At 45.5% G+C, this 24,442-nt stretch overlaps 1 protein-coding gene across 4 annotated transcripts in view; it reads right to left on the reverse strand.

The window, feature by feature from the left end:
- The window catches only part of SRGAP3 (SLIT-ROBO Rho GTPase activating protein 3), a 268,212-nt gene that overhangs the window by 126,670 nt on the left and 117,100 nt on the right, over positions 1-24,442 (reverse strand). For all 4 annotated transcript variants that reach the window (XR_004436994.1, XM_033210534.1, XM_033210533.1 and 1 more), the window contains exon 2: positions 13,853-14,045. Coding sequence is in view for 3 of the 4 variants with exons in the window: in XM_033210534.1 (XP_033066425.1) it covers positions 13,853-14,045 (193 nt within the window). In the remaining variant the exon portion in view is untranslated. The remainder of the gene's footprint in view (positions 1-13,852; positions 14,046-24,442) is intronic.

Consider the following 24,442-nt stretch of genomic DNA (forward strand, 5'->3'; position numbering starts at 1 on the left):
TAAATGCCAGAAGAGAGCTCTGTAGTCATTCTTCAGCAGTTCATGCATTCCATACATTTTTGTTGAATATTTCATATAGATCAGACCCCAGGGACACAATCTTGAGCCCAACAGACACAGTTCCTGCTTTCATGGAGCAGAGAGCCTGGTGAAGAGACAGACACCCACCACTAGCCCAATAATGTGGGTAGAGTTAGAAGTGCAGAATGTACTGGAACAGAGGGGAGCCTGTGCCATGAGTGCCTGTAACAAGGGGGCTGGCCTGATTTTTGGGTCACTGAAGTGTCCCCAAGGAAGGGGTCATTAAGCTGGGTTCCAAAGGAAGAGTTGGAGGACGCTAGTGAAAGGGGCTGGGCAAGTAGGCTGGCGGGAGAAGGCTCCAGGCAGAGGGAACAGAATGGGCAAAGGCGCCTTGGGTACAGAGCTTGGGGCATTTAAGGAACTAAGTAAAGAACAGGCTGGCTGGAGTGTGAGGCAAGGCAGAGGAGGAAGAGGGTGCAGAGTGAGGCTGGAGGGTCTCGTGCACTCCATCCTGTCCCCATCTGGCTCCTACTGGGACTGCAGGAGGGAGGAAGCACGAAGGCCGCGGACGGCAGAGCCAGACACAAGGCTGAGGAAAACTTGAGCCTCTGCCTTCTCTGTTCCTGGGGTTGTTTGCCCCTTTTGAAAGCGGAATCCCTTTGACCTGAGATCCAGCTCTCTGTGTCAGCAGCCACTTTTGTCTTCTGCAGCCTCATTTTTGGAAGACGTCAGAACGAATGAGGGCCAGTGCCCTCGGCCAAGGCACTCAGAGCGACCCTTCTGCTTCTCCAATCTTTCATGCAAGTGTTGACCCAGCAGGCAGAAGCTGCTGAACTAAGACATCACGTTAGAACTTTTGCATATGTATGTATATATTTTCTTTTTTTATGGCCAGAAAATAGCAATGAACATTTCTGGTGAGTCACAGCTTTCTTTCTTTGGCTAGGGGATCTGGATATGAGGTTCCAGGAGACTGCAGCTAGGGGAGCCAGGCCTTGCCAAGCTAGTGAGTTGGGAAAATGAAATTAGCAGTGAGCCAGTTTCTCCAGCTTCTCGGCTGAGGGCCGGAAAATTCCGCTTAGCAAACAAAACCCATTTCCAAGCTTGCAGAGCCCCATGTTCCAGATGAATCCAAAGCCGCTGCCCTGGGACCAGGGTCCCTCTGGGAGGAAGGCAAGCTCCTGCTCAGGCTTCCTGCCCCCTTCCAGGACCTTCTCAGGCCTCACACTGGGCTTTCCTCCCAGAAATGCTAGCTCAATCAGTTCTATGGTCAGAAAGGTGCATTTAATCTCCTGCTACCTAAGCTGCCCCGAGCGGGATTCGGGATTCATTGCACTTGCTTGTAGCATGAATCATTAATTCAGCCAATAGTGTGGGCCTGTTCACACACTATTGTGTATGAACACACAATACAATGGTATGCAAAATGAGCCACACTTCCTGCTTCATGGACCTTACAGTCTAGTGGGGGGTCTCAGATAACAATCAGATAATCACAAAAATCAATAGAAAATGGCAATAGGAAGAAGGGCTCTGAAGGAGAAATGCATGGAGCCTGGAGAGTCTTTAACAGGGGCTGCCCTCCCCTGGGGAAGGCGGAGGGGAGGGAGCAGCAGGGGACCCTGGGGTCCTTCTCATCACTGAGACCTGAGCTGAGCTATTTCTCTTCCTGGATGCCCTCCCTGGCCACCCACACACCCTATGTCACCCTATGTCATTGCCATTACAGCACTCCACACCTGATGCTTGTCATGTTCTTTTCCTTCTTGCTTGTAGTCTTTGTCCCCTCTCTAGCTTATGTCCGTCCTGCTCATCAGTGCTTCTCTGGTGCCCAGGCCGGCCTGAGCACACAGGCACTCTCAGAAAACATTTGTTGAGTAGGTGAAAAGTGCCCTCTGAGCTCAGACTAGAAGGATGGGAAGGTTTTAACACAGCACAGCGATAAGGAAGAGCATTCCCAGAAATAAGTGTGAAGGTCTCATGGGCACGGGCATCATCTAGAACTGACAGAAGGTGTGGCCAGAGGGCAGAGAGGGACTGGATGAGGGTCAGACAAGACTGAACATGTAGCACAGCCAGGGTCCTGAATGACAAGACGTGCATATCGCTGCGTCGAGAACGACAGGGCTGCATACTAGTTTTCTAGGTGCTGTCACACAGGACCAAACATTGAGTGGCTCAGACAACAGGTATGTGTTGTCTCACAGTCCTGGAGGCTGGAAGTCTGAGATCAAGGTGTCAGCAGGGTTGGATCCTTGCAAGGGCTGTGAGGGAGGATTTGTCCCAGACCTCTCTCCTGGCTCCTGGTGGATTGCTGGAGATCTTTGGTGTCCTTGGTGTAGACACAGCACCCCAATCTCTGCCTTCACCTTTCTAAGGCATTCTCCCTGTGTGTTGGTCTCTGTGCCCAAAGTTCCTTTTATTGTAAAGATACACACCAGTCGTGCTGGATTAGGGCCCTTTCCAATGACCTCATTTTTACCTGATTACCTCTATAAAGACCCTGTTTCCAAATAAGGTCACATTTTGAGGTACTGGAGTTTAGGACACCAGCATAGGAATTTTGAGGGGACACAATTCCACCCTGATATGGTTTGGCTGTGTCCCCACCCAAATCTCATCTTGAATTGTATCATAATCTCCATGTGTCATTGGTGGAACCAGGTAGAGATAATTGAATCATGGGGGTGGCTTCCACCATGCTGTTCTCGTGATATTCACAGTGAATGAGTTCTCACAAGATCCGATGGTTTTATAAGGGGGTTCCCTCTTCACTGGGCACTCTTTCTCTCCCCTGCTGCCCTGTGAAGAGGTGCCTTCCATCATGATTGTAAGTTTCCTGAGGCCTCCTCAGCCATGCAAAATTGTGAGTCCATTAAATAGCCCTTTTCTTTATAAATTACTTTACAAATTTTACTTTATTATCTCCCATCCACCAGGAGTTCCCCAAGGAGTGTGAGGCTGCCATGCTGGGAGCCAGAGAATGCAGTCCAGGGCCTGGCTCTGGCACTATTTGGTAGCTCTGAGACAGAGTCATCCTGAAGGGTACCAATTCCATCCATTGAGTCCCCCGGCCAAAGCAAGCTCTGTTTATCAGTTGGGGTGCTATCGAGTCAAGAGGCTGGGGTTCAAATGCCAATTATGTCCCTCACCAACAAAGGGAACTTGGAAAGTTATAGTTAAATCTTCTCTTTCCTTATCTGTGAAATGAAGTGACAACTACCTCATAGTGGTACTTGGAGGACTAAATGGCACAACACATGCAATTCTCTTAGTGTCAAACCCTGCACATAATAGTAATTTTTATTGTCATTACCACTATTACCACTAGGACCTCACTAAGTTGTTGGGAAGATTTAAGGACTGATGTACACGGACAAACAACCTATGATAAGTGTTCTAAAAATATTGGTTTTCCTCCTCCATTACTACTTTCTCCTTTTGCAGACTCTCATGTGAACTTCAAGGCCCAGTGAAATGTCCCTGTGACTTCCCCTCCATCCCAAGGCAGAAAGATTCACGGGCTCACTGCTTCCTCTGGGATCCCATTCCTCACACTGCAGCATGAGGGTACACGTTGGTGTCTGGTGTCCAGCAGCCCCTCTGAGCTCTCCTTTGACTTTCCGGATAGATTCTTGGTACCAGAGCAAAAATTTCTGCCTCACTAGGAAATGCCTGGTCAACCTCATCTCTTTCCTTGAAAGCCCCTTTGCCTTGGTTTATCTGCCCACAGAATGGGTGCAACATGTGGCATGTGCAGCACTAGGCAGAGGAAAAGACCCGGATCCATGGCTTCCTGATTGTTTGGTGCCTGTGCTGTGCAGGTCGTTTAATCTTCTAAGCACCCCACACATCCACATCACCAAGAACCAAGTGCTATATTGGATGTCTGATAGGTATCATCTCATTGCAACTTCGTGGGAAATGTGGTCTGCGATGAAGGGGCTATTTTTATCTTTCTAGGTGAAGACACTGAGTTTTTGAGAAATTAAGTCATTTTCCTAGAAGGACATGGCTAGCACAGGTAAGTGGCAGAGCTAGCATTCCAATCTGGGTTTACCTGACTCCAAAATGCAAAATCAGGTCAGTTCTTTCACCTGTCAGCTGTGGGTCTGAAGTTAGGGCTCACCCTGCCTTGCCTTCGGGTCCCTTGCCTATCAGTTGGGGACGACAACACCTTCCTTGACTCCTTCAGCTCTCACCAGGGTTCTTGGGAGGATTTAAGCAGCTAAGGGCTGGGTAAGGAATTTGCAAAGTGTAAGGTCCTATATAATCTTCGAAGGTTATTATTATCCTATTTGCCTAATAGAATAGCGTCAAAGCTAAACCCGTACATACTACTTTTTGTGAAAATCTAATTTTATATATCTGTTTTTCATTTTTAGTATAAAAATTAAATGATAGAAATGTATATATGTATATTAAAGCATATGTATGCATAAAGAAATCACATCCTAGTTAATTCTTTGGTAGTTGCTGATCAGAGTCTCTGAGGATTCCAGGGAATTTGGTGTGGGACCTGGGAAAGAGCCAGATGGAAAAACTGGAAGGAGATAAAGGAGCTTCAGCCATTGCAAAATCCACTCTTCAGGCTGAGCCTCCTATCTTAAAATCCCTTCCCCTGGTTGAAAAAAAAAAAAAAAAAGGTTCTGGAGGATAAAGCAGGTAAAGATGAAAGATGCTCATTTCGCAGGAGGAGCTGGAACGGGACTTAGAGCGATTTGATGCTGCTTCAGGATTTCTGCCATTCCTGCGCACCACCACACTTAATATCTCCCTGTTGATGTCTTTTTTTAACTTCAATTTATTTACAAAGAACTTCCCTAGTTTCAGCTTTTAAAAAAAAGGATCATTCGTTATAAATAGAAGGTAACCAAAAAAGTAAACTCAATGAAAACCAAACAGTATATTCAATCTTGAGGTCTGTTCTCTATTTGTTAAAAAGGAGATTGGAGGGCATTAATAACACACTAGTACCAAACTGAGTCTTTCTCCTCCAGGCTGCCAGAAATTTTGAAAGAGAATTGAAAAGATAATTCAATAATTATGGTTCCTGTGTTATCAAGAATCCCCTTTCATTTTGATCATCCATATTACAGAAATGATGCCCTTAAAATACCTGGCCTTTGTGTGTATACCTCTGTGCATTGGGGACTCACTACCTCCCCAGGCAGCCCTTTCACTGGTGGATGGCTGTGGCTACTGGAATGTCCTTAATGTTGAGTTGAAGTTTGCTTCTCTGAAAATGCTACCCTTGGACATCACCTCTCCTTCTGCAGCCACACAAAATAAGTCTATTTGTTAAATATGTTTAAAGAAAGCATTTGGTAGTGTCTTGGTTAATTTGGCCATTCATTGAAAAATCTTTGATAAAGCATCAATTATATATCAGAGAGAGGGAGACTAGAAATGGTCCCTTGCCTTCAGGCAGCTGGCAGACTGAAGTGAGAGAACCAGATATAGGAACTGGATCACTTCTTCATAATCTGATGCAAGCCCCACACAGCTCACATGGGAGGTGAGAGGAGCAGCTGACTGTAGACTTGGGATCAACCAACAGCAGGGGCTTCACCAAGGAGGCAAGCCCTGAGCTGGCCTCTGTGTAGGAGTTGACCAGGAGGATAATAGCAAACCCCTGATGCTCATCCAAGGAGGATGTGATCAACATGGATGGGTGATTCTCAGGAAGCTCAAAGCCAGCCCAGAAAGGTGAAGGAACAAAGTCAGCAGCTAAATGCAGTTTTGCATTTTGGAGTCAGGTAAACAAAGATTGGAATCCTAGCTCTGCCACTTACCTGTGCTAGCTATGTCCCTCTAGGCAAATTACTTAATTTCTGGAAAACTCAGCATCTTCATCTGGAAAGATAAAGATAGCCCCTTCCTCGCAGACCACATTTCCCATGAAGGTGCAATGAGATGATGCCTATCAGACATCCAATATAGCACTTGGTTCTTGGTGATGTGGATGTGTGGGGTGCTTGGAAGATTAAGCGACCTGCACAGCACAGGCACCAAACAATCAGGAAAGACGGTGCTGAGAGAACAGCAAGTCTGGAGAGTATGACCCCGGAAAGCCATTACTAGCTTGATATCAGTTGCATTCATAGTAATAGCTGTGAATGGAGACACAAGCGCTACTGGAGGGCTTTCTTCATCTCCACCTCATTCTAAGCAAATATTTTAATTCTGAATCCTTTTCACATTTATATGCTCAATCTATATGCAACAAAAGTGATTCTCTGTTTAGGAATAGCCTGGAAGGCTAAGTCTAAATTATAACATCTCTTTAGAGAAATGCTACATCTGTGAAAAAAATCCTGTGATACTTTATCCCCACTAAGAAGTGTTTTCTTGGAAATGAAGTTAGTTGTTCACAGGAATCCTCTCTCCCAACTGCTCTGTGAAGCTGAAAGATGCTCCAAACCTTTGCACAGGATATCTGCATAGAATATTATTCCCTAACTAGCCAAGTGCCACCCAGCACTTCCCAAATTCTAGCTTTTCCCAAATGTTTAAATCATATTTAAATAGAACTCCCTGCTGCTTTTTTTTCACAGCAGTTAAACTAGCAGCAACCAGCACTTAACCCTCTGCATGGAGCATTTTCGTCAGGTACAGCCCCTGGAAGGTGAGGGGTATCAAAAACTGAGAAAGCTAGAATAGAAGGGGACTCTGTCACCCCAAATACAGGGCATTACTTGCATGGAGTGTCGCTATTCCAGAGGGTAACCCCAGCGTTTGTCTAGAACAGAGATTTTCAGATTAGGTCTCAAGAAGTGCTAATTTGTGAAATATTAATAAATATTATGGGGAGAGACAGGTGCGGTGGGTGGTTCTGCCTATAATCGCAGTGTTTTGGGCAGCTAAGACAAGAGGATTGCTTGAGTCCAGAAGTTTAAGTCCAGCCTGGACAACATAGCAAGACCCCTGCCTCTACAAAAAAAAAAAATTAATTATTTTTTTTTCAAATTTCAGATGTGGTGGCATGCACCTGTAGTCCCAGTTACTTGGGAGGCTGAGGCAGGAGGATCACTTGAGCCCACAAGTTTGAGGCTGCAGTCAGCTGTGATCGCGCTACTACATTCCAGCTTGGGCAACAGGGCGAGACTCTGTCTCAAAAATAAGTAAATATGTAAATAAATAAATAAATAAATAGGGAGAGGGAATTCTGTGGTCAAATAGCTTTCAGAAAGAAGTCAACAGGCTTAATTATTACAAAAGTCAGTCTTTCTTATCCTCCTTCTCTTCCTCCTCTTCCTCTCTCTCTTTCTCTCTCTCCCATTCAAACATCTCAAAGTATTGGTGTTTTAGAGAACATTTTCCTGGAGGAAGAAAAAGTCTCATTCCCAGGAAACATCTCTGTTCGTGGAGTCACCAAATTCATTTGGACAAGACCATCCACCTACCCTGAGAGGCTGGTTTGGGGACCCCATATGTGCGGCCCACTACACCACAGTCCCGCTCAGGAAGGGCTCAGTTCCAGGCCTTCGGAAGGAAAAGCCAAGCTCAGGTTAGGCCTAGCTTGGAAAGGGCAGTGGATTATGAATTTGATGCTGGTGAAGAGGAGGGAAGGCCAGCACAGCCCAAAAGTGAGTTGAAAACCATTTATTACCCAGAAAAGCATCAGACCGCCTCTTCAAAGTGAATTGCCATCAGACTCCCCGGGCGGGGCGGGGGGGGGGGCGGTGCTTGTTAAATGCAGATTGCCAGGCCCCACCCCCAGAAGTTCTGATCCAGCAGGTCTCGGGAAAGACCCCAGATCATGCATTTCTAGCAGGTCCTCATGTGATGCCAAGATGCCAATGCTGCTGGTCCCATTCCCCAAACAGGGAGACCATGGCACAGTCCACACTCTCCGTTCAGCAATATAGGACCCATGCCAGGCACATGAGTGAGTGACACTTCACCCAGATGGCCTCACTGAGCTCCTAAGGCAGCCAGAAGACAAACATGACCCCTTTCCCTGTCCTCCCTACGCAAATCTAATTACCACTTGACTTTCATTCATTAGTTCATTAGTCAATGACATTCAGTAACAACCGGGTGCCAGCCCTGTGAGAGGTGCTAGGGACCCCGGGTCAAGAGTCACCCTCTCTGCCATCTCGGAGCTTGCAGCCCAGTGGTTGTCCAAAGGAGGACAGACAAGTAAACAGACGATGACAATACAGGGCTGTAGCTCTTGCCTCACCCTCCTCCCCAAGTCCTTCCCATCTCAAGGCAGAAACAGGAGACATCCTTGTTTCCTCTCTTTTCCTCTATTCCTCTCTGAGAGGTTTCCTGGCATCTGTTGACTTCTATCATCTGCTCTGTTTTCCACCCAGGCCATCACTGCCCCTGCCTGGAGAGCTACACCCACACTCCCATGAATGGGCTCCTCGGCTCCACCCTTCAACCCTGGTGGTCTTTTAAACATATAAATCACATCATGCAATTCCCTTCTTCCCACTCCCACACTCACCAGTTCCAGCCACTTGGCCTCCGTCCCCCTCCACTGCCCCACGCTGCTCCTTCTCATCTCTCAGGCCTCAGCTTAAACCACGCTTCCTCCAGACGCCTTCCTGATCATCATCCTAGCTTGGTGTGGGCTGCCAACCCTTTGACACTCCTCTAATGAGAGGAGGGCTTTATTTTCCCTTTCCTGAAGCTGAGCTAGGACTGAGACAGCTTTGGCAAATAGCATCTGGGTGGGGGGTGACGCTATGCCAGCTCCAGGCCTAGTGGTTAAGAGGACTACAGCTGCCGTCCTGCTCTCTGGAAGCCCCAAGCTACTATGTCAGAAGTCTGATGCTCGGCTGAAGCAGGAGGCCCTGACACTACATGGAGAGGGAGGCAGCCCAGCAGGGCCCAGCCTACTAGCCGTCCCCATGGAGGAACCAGGCATGCAAGTAAAGCTCTCTGGGACCGTCCAGACCAGGCCCTCTGCTAGCTGAATATCACTGAGCCATCAATGCCACCTACAGCAGAAAAATCACCCAGCTGAGCCCTGTCCAAATCTTTGATCCATTAAATCACAGGGTACACTAACGTTGGGGGCATTGCAGTTATACAGGAGACAGAACCAGAATACTCCATAGTGTATTTATTTCCATCATAGCAATCATTGAATTATAGCTGGTCTTTCTTTTAGCTGCTTTTTAATGTTTTATTCTTCATGGTAAATTTCACCACAGCAGGAACCAAGTCTATCTTGTTCACCACTGTAAACCCAGGGTGTGGCACATGGTGGGTGCTCAATAAATATTGGTGGAATAAGCAAATAAGTACATCAGAGTACGATGGGCACACAGAAGGAGGCACCAGGTGGGAATCAAGGAAGCTTTTCAGCAGAAGTGACATCTCAGTGCTGCGGGCTGATGGCACGCAGGTGCAGGGCTCAAAGGGCACAGTCACGGGATTGGGGCCTCCCCAGCCACACCAACTACCAGGCCTCCCCAAGCCGTGTTCCTGTCTCTCAGTATCTGGCAGCAGAAATCGCACCTCATTTATCTTTGTGTCTTCAGCACTGAGCATAGTCCAGGAAAATATGAGGTCCTCAATGCAGACATTTCAAACAAATGAAGTCCCACATGGCTTCTTGGAGAGAGAAGCCTGAGTTGGAAGTCAAGAACACTGGGTTTTCATGCTCGACAGCTCATTTTGTCCTTGTTAAAATAAGCAGCTCAGCTTTTCTGTTGCTCAGTTTGCTTGACATAAAACCATTGATTCCCTCTCTACTTCCCTGGGTTGTTATCAGGTTTTTAAGAGAGTAAGGATGTCAGAGTGCTTTGAAAGAGGTTTGTTAGAATTGGAATATGTGTTGTAGAAAAGAAATATGATGATATTTTTCTCTAAATGTTAACCTGTCCCAGGGAAACCTTCAGAGCCATCATGTGGGCCTTTCTTTGGATCACGTGCCACATGGAACTCAGCCCAGGTGAGTCTAGCCCTGAACACAGCACAGTGTGTATTCCTGGGCAGCAGCACATTCTTCAACTGCCCAGGTAGGGAGGGAACGGCTGGGGCCTTAGGGACACACGGCCCATGGAGCACAAGGAGGAGCAACAGACTCGGAGCCAAAGGACCTGAGTTCCTATCCCAGTTCTGCTCCTAATTTGCTGTAAATGCTTGGGCAAATCAGTTCCATCTCTGAGGCAAATCTCTCAGCCAAAGTGGACTAGATAGACCAGACCAATCCTCTCCCTTCCTTCCTTTCTGTCTTCTTCCTGCCTTCCTCCCTGCCACCCATGCACACACACCCCAGCTCTGCCAAGCACCGGACCCACCGCAGTGGGAATAAAATGACAAGTCCTGAGCTCTGCACTCAAAGCACTCAGGGGTACTTGGCAGGTAGACGGACATTATTAAAACAAGAATCTTTACCATGGCGAGACAAGGCTTCTCGGAACAGCCCAGATGAAGGGAACCGAGAGCAGCACAGGCCCTGTGTGCTGGGCTCCAAGGAATAGGCAGCCTGAGGCCAGTCAGTGCCTTGAGGTCAAAGGGTGAGTCCAGCCTGCCCCTAGAGACTCTTCACTTCCAGAAGCAGAGACGGCTCTGCCATCACATTAGCATCGTGCAGAGGGCCCCCTCCAGCTGCACTGGCCTGGGCCGGCACCCTAATTAGACTTTCATAGTGTGTCAGGCAGCCTGCATGGCCCGGCTGCCAGCTGGGGCTCCCGTTCCGTCTGGTGGCCTCAGTTAATGAACCCATGAGGGGCTGGCCGAGCTCATTACAGGTGATACAAGGGAATAGGGTGCCCCCCCCCACATATCCGCAATCCCTGCCTTTCTCCTCTCCCCATGTGCACACTGAGAATGGGAAGAGAGCTGATTCCTAATCAAGGGGAAGGAGCGGACAGGAGAGACACTCCAGCCCTACCACACAGCCCTGTCTGCAGCTGGGGAAAGCCCGAGATACAGTGGCTCCAGTGGCCGTCCAGCCAGAGTTGTGGGTTTATGAGCCTGTGCCTGCTGTGCCTGTGGTTCCAGGGAGGATCCAGATGTCATGGCTACTCTCAAGCTACACCTAGGCCCTTTCTTATCGCAGGCCAAGGAGGCAGAATAAGAGTCGAAGGTTCAAATCTGTCTCTTTCCAATTGTGGGTTCATAGACATGTTTGGACAAGCTGGTTTCTCAGAGCTTCACCATCCTCATCTTTACGATGGGGCAGTAATACCCACCTAGCACCAAAGTAAGTGCTCAGTTCAATACATTATCTTTGTTTTATTCTTAAAAGACAAGGGAGAAATGATTCCAAAATGTGAGCAGTGGTTGTGAGCAGTGGGACTATGAATGATATTTTTCTCTTTTCTGTACTTTCTAAATTGTATACAATGAGCATTTTACCTTTGTTGTTTGAAAAAACACACATTTTCTCCAAAATATATATTTTTAAAAATGAGATTATATGTATGAAAGGGTCTAGACTGTGCCTGGGTAAATGTTATTAACAGAGGCTTCCTCCTGCAGCAAAAGTTTGAATAGACGAGACGGGTGGCAGAGCATGATGGCTCACGCCTTTAACCCCAGCACTTTGGGAGGCCAAGGTGGGCGGATCACGAGGTCAACAGATGGAGACCATCCTGGCTAACACGGTGACACCTTGTCTCTACTAAAAACACAAAAAATTAGCTCGGCCTGGTGACAGGCACCTGTAGTCCCAGCTACTTGGGAGGCTGAGGCAGAAGAATCGCTTGAACCCGGGAGGCAGAGCTTGCAGTGAGCTGAGATCGTACCACTGCACTCCAGCCTGGGCGGCAGAGCGAGACTCCATCTCAAAAAAAACAAACAAAAAGAGAAGATCAGGTAGAAAAAGAAGCACGGTATTTGCAAATGTATAATACACCAATTTCTTATCCCCAAATGCCAAAAGAAGGCACATAAATGAGTGTTCAAATGCTGTGGCACGGACTCAAGGAGGTGTTTAGGGGAGCTTAAAGGAAGAGAGCTCCCTGGCCAGTGTGGAATGCAAAAAATGTGGACAGGAAGGTGGACGCAACCCAAGTGTCCACCAACAGATGACTGGACAAACAAAATGTGGTCTATCTGCACCATATTATTCAGCCTTAAAAAGGAAGAACATTCTGACACATGCTACCGCAGGGATGAACCTTGAAGACATTATGCTAAGTGAAATTAGCCAGTCACAAAGAGACAAATATTGTATTATTGCACTAATATGAGATATCTACAGCAGTTGAATTCACAAAGACACAAAGTAGAATGGTGGTTGCCAGCAGCTGGAAGGCGTGGCAGGGAATGGGGAGTTAGTGTTTAATGCGGATAGAATTTCAGTAGAGGATGATGTAAAAAGCACTGGAGTTGGATGGTGGTGATGATTGCACAACAGTGTGAATGTGCTTAGTGCCACTAAACTGTTCATTTAAAAATGATGAAAATGGTAAATTTTATATTATGTGTGCTTTGTCACAATTTATATATATGTGTGTGTGTGTATATATATACTCATATATATATAAAATACACATATACACACACACACACACACACACACACACACACACATATATATATGAAGAGGCCAGGGGTGGTGGCTCACGTCTGTAATCCCAGCACTCTGGGAGGCTGAAGCAGGTGGATCACTTGAGGTCAGGAGTTCAAGACCAGCCTGGCCAACATGGTGAAACCCCATCTCTACTAAAAATACAAAGATTAGTTGGACTTGGTGGTGCACGTGTAATCTCAGCTACTCAGGAGGCGGAGGCAGAACAATCTCTTGAACCCGGGAGGTAGAGATTGCAGTGAGCTGAGATCATGCTACTGCACTCCAACCTGGATGACAGAGTGAGACTCTGTCTCCAAAAAAACAAAAATATATATATGTGTGTGTGTGTGTGTGTGTGTGTGTGTGTGTGTGTGTGTATATATATATGTGTGTATACATACACACACACACACACACACAGAGAAAGAGAGAGAAACAGGACAGGACCCAGGGGAAGGGGGATAAGGATCAGGTCAGGTGAGATGAAGCAAGTCGCTGATCTCCTGGTGTTGAGGGCCTCTGGCTGGAGAGATGACCCAAGGAGAAGGGAGAGTCCAAGAAGCATGGCTGAAGGAGAGACAGTGCTGGCCGGGGGGCCTGCTGAGTGGAGCCTTTCATGGTTGACATAGTCCAAGTGAGATTTGCTGCTTCCTGCCTGCCTGTATTTAATGAGCTGAAGCCAGGGAGTTCTAAGCACAGAAGGTTTTGTAGCTGGAGGATTCAGGGCCTGCCAAGTCAGTGCCCAAGCAGATGGAGCCTCCATGATCTCAGAGCTTGGGGTATGAGAAATCAGGACACATGACAGTTTGTGCATCGAAAATAAGTAAATAAGGCAGGGAAAGAGCCAGGGCACTGAGGTCCTCCAGGGGAGCAAGGAAGAGGAATGTTTGAGCATCAGTTCCATGGAGAAGAAATTCACTGTGCTAAAGAAATTCAGAAGAAGGCTGGCTGACACCCAAATAAAGGACAACTGGATAGGGACAGGATGTACTGAAGGGAGGTAGGGGTCTCATCATGGCACAAATGGAGGCTAGCTCAGTGCCGGTGCTTGGTAGGACAATAATAACAGCAACAACAATTGATCGAGCACCTATTGTCTGTGACAAACACTCTTCTTGGGTTGCTCGTTTATTCCCTTCAGGAAACTTCTGCAGAGGAACTCTTTCTAGCTTGTCTTTACACATGAGGAAGACTGAGGCTTAGAGGTGTAAGTAACCTGCAGACCCAGGGCCCTGAAGGCACACCCTCTGCCTCCAACGAGCCCGGCCTCCTTTCTGCTTTGCCACCAACTGTCTGCCCACCCCAGTGCTGCCTCCCATCTCTGTGCACCCATACCCAACTTCTTACTTGAACTGGTGCTCCCTGGAGCTGCGGATTTTGGAGGAGAAGCGCTCGGCCAGCTTCTCCAGGCTGCGGGAGTACTCTAGCTCAATCTCAGCTTTCCGGCGGAAAAACTCCTGGAGGTCTTGAAGCAGCTGCAGTCGCGACTCTGATTGCTGCTCCAGACATTTGAACTGCTCCACCAGCTGCGTGCGGATCTCTGCGGGCACACAAGCATGGGAGCATGAGACTGGTGGTAGGGACGGGGGCACCGGGGCCTGTTCTTTTGCTGGCTCGGGCCCTGCAATTCAGGCAACTCCCTCCTATCACCACCCAGAGCCTCTCTGAGCCCAGCCAGAACCCAGACCCTGCTTGGCAGAGCATTGGCACAAAGATTCCACTCTTGCTCGGTTTTGTCATTGGTCTAACCAAATGTTTCCAAAACTTGAATCATTGCATGTCACCACCACGATTTTTGCCATATTCACATGCCCCAAGCATTCTTATTTCTTCCACATGATCTAGTAAATTGACTCACCTTTCCTACAGAGATGATCTTGCTTAAAATGCAAAGGTTTCTATCAATACAATAAAGTGAAACACTAGGACCCCTTACAGCCTGGGACATAGGAAATAATTCAATGAAAACAAAAATATTGTAAAATTCTATCTAGAGACAATTGTTTACCAAAGGCTCTAAGCCTAAGCTGCTGGCTCTTTATCAACCAAAGGAAAATGGCAGTGTGACTTTCTCCACTTGCAGTCAGGACTAAGAGAGGGCTGAGAAGGGCATGCTCTTCCCTCTTGGGTTTCAGTGTTATTTAAGGCCATGTCTGTGTCCTGCTTTATGTCACCTTGAATTCCATGTATGAACCTCTCAGATCCCACACTTCAGAAAATACTGATTGCTCAAACCAGGTCTATGCAACCAGGGCAACAATTCAAAAGCTGGAAGCTGGAGTTAAAAATCACAGCTGAATGCCAATAACCACAGCCATTCTCATCTTCAAGCCTGTAGGGTTGTCACCACCACTGCCCCGAGGCATCAATTCTTTCCAGACCATTCCAAGAGCTTCTCAACAGACCAGCCTGCAAAGCACTCTGCTCACACCAGCAACCTGCTCAAAAACACCCCACGGCTCCCCTCTGCCGGAGTATTAATCCAACTCCTCAGCATGGAATTCAAGACCATCCACCACGCAGTCCCAAATTTCATTTCTCAGGACTTTACCCCAGTGGACTCTCCAAACCATTCAAGCCATTCCTTGGAATATCAGATCTCACCTGCCTAAATGTGTGCCCCATCTGAAATGGTGGCCAGCGTCATTTCAGCATCCTTCAGAGAAGTGGACTCAAAACTGGGGCAGAACTACTCTGGGGTAGACAAAGACATCCCACAGGGTATGCAAGCTGAGGTAAAAGGCAATCAACCTGAGATCCTCCACGTCCATTCCCACTCCCTGGCAATGTGACTCAGTCTAGATGCACGACCCCTCTCCTTTCCTACCTCCCCTCTTCACAATGGTCCTGTTCTCTCTTTACAGGAAAAAGAGCAACTGCTCACTCGTCCAGAATCTATGATGCAGTGTCCCAAAATGTTGAGACATCTGGGTGCCAAAAGGAAAAACAGACCATTTAAAATGTTCATGTTGGCCAGGCGTGGTAGCTCATGCCTGTAATCCCAGCACTTTGGGAGGCCGAGGCGGGTGGATCACGAGGTCAGGAGATGGAGACCATCCTGGCTAACACAGTGAAACCCCGTCTCTACTAAAAATACAAAAAATCAGCCGGGCGTGGTGCCGGGCGCCTGTAGTCCCAGCTACTCTGGTGGCTGAGGCAGGAGAATCCTGGAACCCAGGAGGCGGAGGTTGCAGTGAGCCGAGACCACGCCACTGCACTTCAGCCTGGGTGACAGAGTGAGATCCTGTCTCAAAAAATAAGAAAGAAAGAAAGAGAGAGAGAGAGAAAATAAATTGTTCATGTTACACATGTTCTCAGTTATAAGCGGGACCTAAATAATGTGTGCACATGGATGTACAGTGTGGAATGGTAGACAACAGAGACTCAGAAGGGTGAGGGGGTGAGAGGGAGGTGGATAATGAGAAATTACTTAATGGGTGCAATGTACATTATTTGTGTCATGGGTACCCAAAAAACCCTGGCTTCACCACCACACAATCTATGCATGTAACAAAATTACACTTGTACTCCATAAATTTATACATAAATAAATAAATATACAAAGTTATATTCTCTTCAAATAATATAAAGTGTTTTTAAAAAGTTGGTATTTGCAAATCATCCTTTAATCAAGGGATCATAAACCCTTGCTACTCAAAGTGTGGTCCATGAGACTCACGCCTGTAATCGTAGCACTTTGAGAGGCTGAGGCAGTAGAATCACTTGAGGCCAGGAGCTCAAAACCAGCCTGGGCAACAGAGGGAGACCTTGTCTCTATAAAAACTTTAAAAAAAAACTATTTTAAATTAACCAGGTGTAGTGGCATGGGCTTGTGTTCCCAGCCACTCAGGAGGCTGAGGCAGAAGGATTGCTTGAGCCCAAGAGGTCCAGGCTGCAGTGCACTATGATTGTGCCACTGCACTCTAGCCTATACAACAAAGCAAGACTCTGTCTCAAAAAAATGAAAATGTGATCCATGGACCAGCAGCATCAGCATCATCAATGGGCTTGTTAGAAATACAGAAGCCTAGGCTATACAACAAGACCTCATGCCTAGTAAAATCTTTTTTGTCTGTTTTGTTTTGTGTTTTGAGATGGAGTCTCGCTCTGTCGCCAGGCTGGAGTGCAGTGGCCTGATCTCCACTCACTGCAACCTCTGCCTCCTGCGTTCAAGCGATCCTCCTGCCTCAGTCTCTCGAGTAGCTGGGACTACAGGCGTGCACCACCACGCCCAGCTAATTTTTTGTATTATGGAAACGAGGTTTCACTATGTTGGCCAGGATGGTCTTGATCTCTTGATCTCGTGATCCACCCGCCTCAGCCTCAGAAAGTGCTGGGATTACAGATGTGAGCCACCGCACCCAGCCTAGTAAAAATTTAAAAAAGAAATTAGCTGGGCGTGGTGGCACATGCCTCTAATCACAGCTACTTGGGAGGCTGAGGTGGGAGGATTGCTTGAGCCCAGGAGTTCAAAGCTTCAGTGAGCCGTGACCATACCATGATGCTTAGAGGGAACTCCTGTAAGAAGAAACGAGAAGAAAAGAAAAGAACAGAGGAGGAGAGGGGAGGGGAAAGAAGGGGAGGGGAGGGGAGGGAAGGGAAGGGAGAAGAAATACAGAATCATCCAAACTCATCAAGATGAATAAATTAAATGTGCGCATTTGGGGGGCATTCCAATTATACCTTAATAAAGCTAAAAGAAAAATTTCGGAATAAAGTCTCAGGCCCCAGCCCATACCATCCAAATCAAAATCTGCATTTTATCAAGATCTCCCAGGTGGCCTTTGTGCACCTTAAAGTTTGATAAGCACTGCCATCAACCATCCCGCCCATCTCATTATGAGAAGCATTTCCCATACAAAGTTATGCTTTATGTTTAATGATTTATCAAATGTGTAAAACTATAATGTTATTTTGATAAATTGTGTATTACATTACGGTGATACTGTAATGATACATAATGATACGTAATCATTATAAAAGGAAGAATCTTAGAGTTCAAAGGAAAAAAATTTAAATGCCCATTTCAGCTTACATAAGTAGAGTTTTAAAGAAGATGATAATCTTAAAACTTTCAAGCATAAAATATGTTAAGATTAAATGTTATGAAGCAAGTGAAAGGGAATTAGGAGTTCAAGAAGGTAAAGAAAGGTGCAGTGTAAAACATTTGACTTGTTCAGGTAACTTTGATGGATGATTGTAGAAACCAATGTATTATGGTATTTATCCTATGACCAGGAAATTTCACTCATGGATACATACACAAAAGAAATCAGTGCTTATGATCACCAAAAACATATATACAAGAATACTTACAGTATCTTTATAGCCAAATATTAGAAATGACCCAAAATGTCATGGATTTTTTTGGATGTGAGCTATTCATTGAGTGGAATAATATACAATAATGAAAAAGGAATGCTACTGCTCCTCACAGCAACATGTTTGAAACCCACAGACCTTGTGTTTATTGAAAGAAGCCAGAACCAATGAGGTTGTGCAAAACTAGTTTATGGTGATAGAGGTCGGAAAAGTGGTCACGTTTGACGGGTATTGACGGAGAGAGGGAACGAGCATGCCTTCTGAATACTGGAGATGTTCCACACCTTGGTGTGGGTGGTAGGGACACTGATAAAAATTAATTGAGCTGCTCACTTAAGATCTGTACATTCTACTACATGAAAGTGAGGCTTCAATAAAAAGACAAAATTAAAAATTGCTATGTTAGTTTCTATATGATACATTTTTAAATTTTTTTTGTAGAGACAGGGGTCTCTATGTTACCCAGGCTGGTCTTCAACTCTTGGGCTCAAGCAATCCTCCCGCCTTGGCCTGCTAAGTAGCTGGGACTAAAGAGGTAAGTCCCCCGCCCATCCCTGCCCACAACATTTTGATATAGTTTTAAGAGAGTGGTATGGTATAATGTTACACTAAAATGTGAATATTTAAAACATGGCCAAAATTATATCCTTTGTAACTAATCAAACTTAGAATAAAATATTTTATTTTATTTAGCACAAATTAAAGAATGAGATATTTTAGATGTCAGCTTAAAATGTGTGAAGCAGAAGAGATATTTTTCTTCCCAAAGTTCATGTAGAGGGTAGGTAAGCAAAAAAAAAAAAAAAAAAAGTTGAAAACCACTGCTTCAGAGCCCACATAAAGCACTGCTCCTCCCAGGAAGGCCTGGGCTGCCAGCCTGGTGACCCTCTTTTGAACTCCCATGGCACATACAGTAAATCTCAGATTGCCTAGTGCTGTTCTGTTTGGGTTTTCCTGTTCGTTAGTTTTCACTTTCATGTATGCATGCCATCTCTGCCTTATCTCCTCAAATGAAATTTAAGCTCTGAGGGCAGATTCTCCCAGCACATAATAGGTCATCAGGATATCAATATCTGTATAGCAAATTGCTATTTCCCTTTTTTTTGAGACAGAGTCTCGCTCTGACACCCAGGCTGGAGTGCAGTGGCACCATCTCATCTCACTGCAACCTCCATCTCCCAGGTTCAAGGGATTCTTCTGCCTCAGCCTCCCAAGTAGCTGGGATTACAGGTGTGTGCTACCACATCTGACTAATGTTTGTATTTTTAGTAGAGACAGGGTTTCACCATGTTGACCAGGCTGGTGTCGAACTCCCAACCTCAGGTGATCTGCCCACCTCAGCCTCCCAAAGTGCTGGGATGACAAGCGTGAGCCACCACACCCAGCCTACTGTTTCTCTTTAGCAAATGCTTTTTACCAAGTACATTAAGTGTTGTGATTATGGAAGCTTCAGCTCACACACACACACACACAAACATATGCCACACACATACATACAAAACACACAACACATACCACACACAACACCACTCACCCCCCACGCATACATACATTCAACGTGGATTTATAATACTGAAGAAACCAAGGCTTTATGTACACCAAGATCAGGGACTCATCCAAGGTCACACATCGTTCTCTGAACTCTAACAAACTACACAGGTCCCCTCTTAGATGGTCTACCTGTTGAACTGAACTGTACTGAGGTGCCGTCACTCCCACAAGACCAAGCCTTGTCATATCAACACATAGTCATAAAAATATAACTACGCAGAGAGTGCTATTGTGTTTTCCCACTTTTTCCCCATAGACAAGGAAGTGGCAGCTCAGCAGGAAGTCACTAGCCTGTACTCCTAACCGCTGGTTCAGAGCAGAGCCAGCAATCAAACCCAGGTCCCTCAGAAGCTTACCATAATGCCCTTGACACGATGCTAGACCGAGGCCCCTATAGGAACTTCTTGGTCTGCATTTCATGAATTATCCTTGTTTTCCATATTAAAACAAAACAAACACAAAAGACAATTTTAATCCCTCTGTATTCAAACTCTTGCATTCTTTTTGTAACAAGATGGTGATCTAAAGAGATATTATTTATTAGAAAAGCTGCAGCCACAGCCTTCCTCATTACAGAGCATTATCAAGAGACAACGTTCTCATATTTTAGAGGAAAAGCTCATAAATCACATCGTGATGACAGCGGACAATTGGAAAGAGCAGAGCAACCTCCCCCAGTTCACACAACCAGCTGCAGCCTCCCAGGCTGGGCTGTGCATGGAACCCTCCATCAGTTTGCAGGGCTCAGAATCAAGTCCTTCTAGTAGGAAATGGCCCTGGCAGAGCATCCTCCACAGCCTACCCTGATCTGGAACCCTGAGGGCATTTGATTACCCATCTCGTTCTTTCTAATTCCCATCCAAGTTGCTGCTAGGAGCCTACGAGCTGGCACAGATTTGGGTTTTCTCCTTGAAGATTTCAAAGAGAGAAAAATAAAATAAAATAAAACAGAATTGTTCCCAAGGCAGACTTCATTCAGCAGACGTTTCCCCACCGGGGGACAGTTCCAGCCATAACACAGTGCTGAGTGGCAGAAAAATTAAAAGGGGGATGTGGCAGGGAGGGAAAGGGGTTGGAAAGTGGGACAGGCTTTGAACTCAACACCTGAAAGCTAAAGATGACCTCACTGTGCGGTGTAGTCTCTTGGTTTTATAGACAGGGGCATGAGGCCCAGAGAAGGGGAAGATCTAATTTTCTCTCTTTTTTTTTTTTTTTTTTTTTTTGAGACAGAGTCTCACTCTGTCACCCAGGCTGGAGTGCAGTGGCACAATCTCAGTTCACTGCAAGCTCTGCCTTCCCAGTTCTAGTGATCCTCTCACCTCAGCCTCCCAAGTAGCTGGGGACTACAGGTGCACACCACCATGCCCAGCTAATATTTTCGTATTTTTAGTAGAAACGGGGTTTCACCATGTTGGCCAGGATGGTCTTGAACTCCCGACCTCAAGTAATCCACCCACCTCGGCCTCCCAAAGTGCTGAGATTACAGGCATAAGCCACTGTGCCTGGCCATAAGAACTAATTCTTCAGTCCAGGTCTCCTAAAGCACCAATCTCCCCGTGTCACCCTCCTGATGAAATTCTCCATGGTTCCCCATTGCTTATAGGATCAAAGCCAAACTCCTCTGACATTCAAAGGCCAAGAATGCACAGCCTGCCTACCCATCCCCATAACACTCCTGCTCACTCTCCAAGCAACAGTCTCACTAAAGATCACTTTGCATGCACCCAGGCTGCCACCTATGGCAAGCAGCCCGTGTGACCCACCGTATAGACAGCAAGATTCCTCATACTCCCCACTGTTCCTCACAATCACAACCTCACCAGCAATAGTAGGGAGATTCTTCAGATCAAAGTCTTTTTCTTTTTTAATTAACGGGCTATTGTTAGAGCCATTTTAGGTTTACCAAAAAACTGACCAGAAAGTACAGAGAGTTCCCATATATTCCCTCTCTCCTGCACAGTTTCTCTGATTATTAACATCTTGCATTCCATAGTGCATTTATTACAATTGAAGAGCCAATACTGATACACCAAAGTCTGTCACTTACCTTATGGCTCACCGTTTCTGTTGTACATTTCTGGGTTTTGACAAATGTCTAATGTCATATGTCCACCATTACAGTATTATGCAGAATAGTTTTACCACCCTAAAAATCCTCGTGCTCCACCTATACCTCCCTTTATCCTCCCTTCTCACTTACGCCAACCCTTGGCAACCCCTAATCTTTTTACTGTCTCTATAGTTTTGCCTTTCCCAGCGTGTTATACAGCTGGAATCATAAAGTATGTTGACTTTTTAGAGTGACTTCTTTCACCTAGCAATATGCATGTAGGGTTCTTCCGTGTCTTTTTGTGGCTTTATAGCTCCTTTTTATCACCAAATAATATTCTGTGCTATGGAATAATGTTGACAGATTGTTTATTCATTCACCTATTGAAAGACATGTTGGTTGCTAATTATGAATAAAGCTGTTATGAACATCTGTATGCAAGTTTTTGTGTGGACATGTTTTCAATTCATTTGGGTAAATATCCTTTTTGAAATTAATAGACTTTATTTTTATAGCAGTTTTTGACTTACAGAAAAAAGGAATTATATTTTTAAAGAGGAAATACAGGGATTTTAAATATTATGTACAAAACTGAAAAGGTAGAAAGGGTATATAAAATTTCACTCCCACCTCTGTCTATCAGCCACCTAGTTCCCCTCTCACAAAACAACTGAACTACCATGATCGTGTACATCATTCCAGAAATAATGGCATATATATAAAATGTATTATTTACATTATATATATTATTTATATTATATGATATATATCTATATATAAGACAGAATATATATAGAATTTACATATATAGAATGTTAAATATATTTTTCCTCTGTTTTTATACATGTTAGAGCATACCATTCACAGTGTTCTGTACCTTATCTTTTTCTCTTAATAATGCATCCTGGAGGCTGGACGCAGTGGCTCACACCCGTAATCCCAACACTTTGAGAGGCCGAAGCAGGCGGATCACTTGAGGTCAGGAGTTTGAGACCAGCCTGACCAACATAGCGAAACCCTGTCTCTACTAAAAATACAAAATCTTATCTGGGCATGATGGCGCACACCTGTAATCCCAGCTAATTGTCAGGCTAAAGCAGGAGAATCACTTGAATCTGGGAGGTGGAAGTTGCAGTGAGCTGAGATTGTGCCACTGCACTCCAGTCTGGGCAACAGAGCAAGGCTCTATCTAAAATAATAATAATAATACATCATGGAGATCAGTACATATCATTATGTAAAGAACTTCCTCATTCCTTTTACAGCACACTAGAATTCCACTGTAAATTTTTTTTTAGCCAGTCTCTTTTGCTGAACATTTAGGTTGTTTATAATCTTTTACTATCATCAACAATGCTGGAATGAATAATCATACACAGGCTTCATTCTGCACATGTGCAGGAATATCATCTATATAATAAGTTCTTAAAGTAAAATCACATAAAGATATCAAGATTGCTAAACTGCCCTCCCCTGAAATTTTACCAGTTTATACTGTGACGAAAACTTTAGGACAGAGTGGGAACTATTTAGAAGCAGACATGCTAGGATTTGCTCCAAAATAGCCTTAGGTTTGGAGATGGAGAGTGGTAGGGTTTTAAGTAAAATAAGACTGGCCTTGAGTTAATCATTAAAGTTTAGTTTAGTGCTAGATAGCAGGAGGGGCTTATTATACTATTCTCTCTACTTTTGGAATGTTTGAAATTTTTCATCCTAAAAAAGGGAGAAAAAGCAGATAAAACCAATGCAAATCCTGCAGCTCTGGTTAACAGGTCTGACCTGTTAGGAATGCCAAAACTTGCCCTTGGAGGCCTCTGCCCCTTGCCTGCAGATGGTTTTCCTGGGTTAGTAAGAGGGGCCAGAGTATGACCGCAAAGAGCAATTTTAAATGTAGCTTCCCAGACCCCACCCAATTCTAATCGTTGGACCCTGTCCTGAAAATGCAGTAACTATTCTGGCACCTCCTGGGAAGGAGAGGCACCACTCACAGTCTGCATACATCCTGAAAAACAAGATCAAGGGAGTATTTGCCCCCTGCTCCACAGGGGCAGCTGGTACCTTCCCAGTGTAAATTTTTAGGAGCTGATAAAGATGAACCACCTGGTATGTTACAGTCAACAATGTCTCATCACATCTACACACAATCACATCTGATTGTCATGACATCCTATGAGGCTGGTAGTATTGCCACTCGTATTCTATGGATGAAGCAACTGAGACTCAGGGAGGAGAAACGACTTGCCCAGGACCACTAAGAAAGTGGCAAACCCAGGGCTGAAACCGAGAGTAAAGGGCAGACAGGAACTAACATCACCCAATGCCCAGGTCAGGGTACTTTCTCTGGCAGTCCTGCTGCCTCTTCTTTCAAGGATCATGTCCTGTTCCACCTCCTGTCTCCACCCGCCATGGTCATCTCTGTGCCATCCACACAGAGCACCAGCTTGGCTGTCACTATATGCATCCCAGTACATCCTGACCCTGACCTCAGGCCCTCCTCTGAGGAGAGAAATCTCAGCTTCATAGCACAATGTAGCGGGCTCTGGGTTCATCTGTCCGGTTCAAACCCTGGCCCTGCCACATGGTCAGGTGGGCAACCTGAGACTTGGTTTCCTCTGTCAAATGGGAATGATAATAATCTCTACCTCATATTGTTGTAAGAATGATATGTGTTAATGCAAAGGAAGTTCCTGGCATAGTGCTTTTCATATATTAGCACTGTATTGTCCAACACACTAGCCACATGTGGATATTGGCATTTAATTAAAATAAAAAACTCATTCCTCTATTGCATTTGCCACATTTCAAGTGCTAAAGACACATGTGGCTTGTGGCTACCATCCTGGACAGTGCAGAATATTTCCGTCATTGCAGAAACTTCCATTGGACAGCATTCATCAGAGGCTTCATAAAGTTTAGCTATAGTTACCATGTATTATAACTTATTTCTGTGGCCATTTCTCATCTCCTTAAATGGAAAATATGGTCCTGAAAGGTAGGGATGGCACTATGTTTTA

Source organism: Trachypithecus francoisi, unplaced genomic scaffold (genome assembly GCF_009764315.1).
Source record: "Trachypithecus francoisi isolate TF-2019V2 unplaced genomic scaffold, Tfra_2.0 Lachesis_group0, whole genome shotgun sequence".
Lineage (NCBI taxonomy): Eukaryota > Metazoa > Chordata > Mammalia > Primates > Cercopithecidae > Trachypithecus > Trachypithecus francoisi.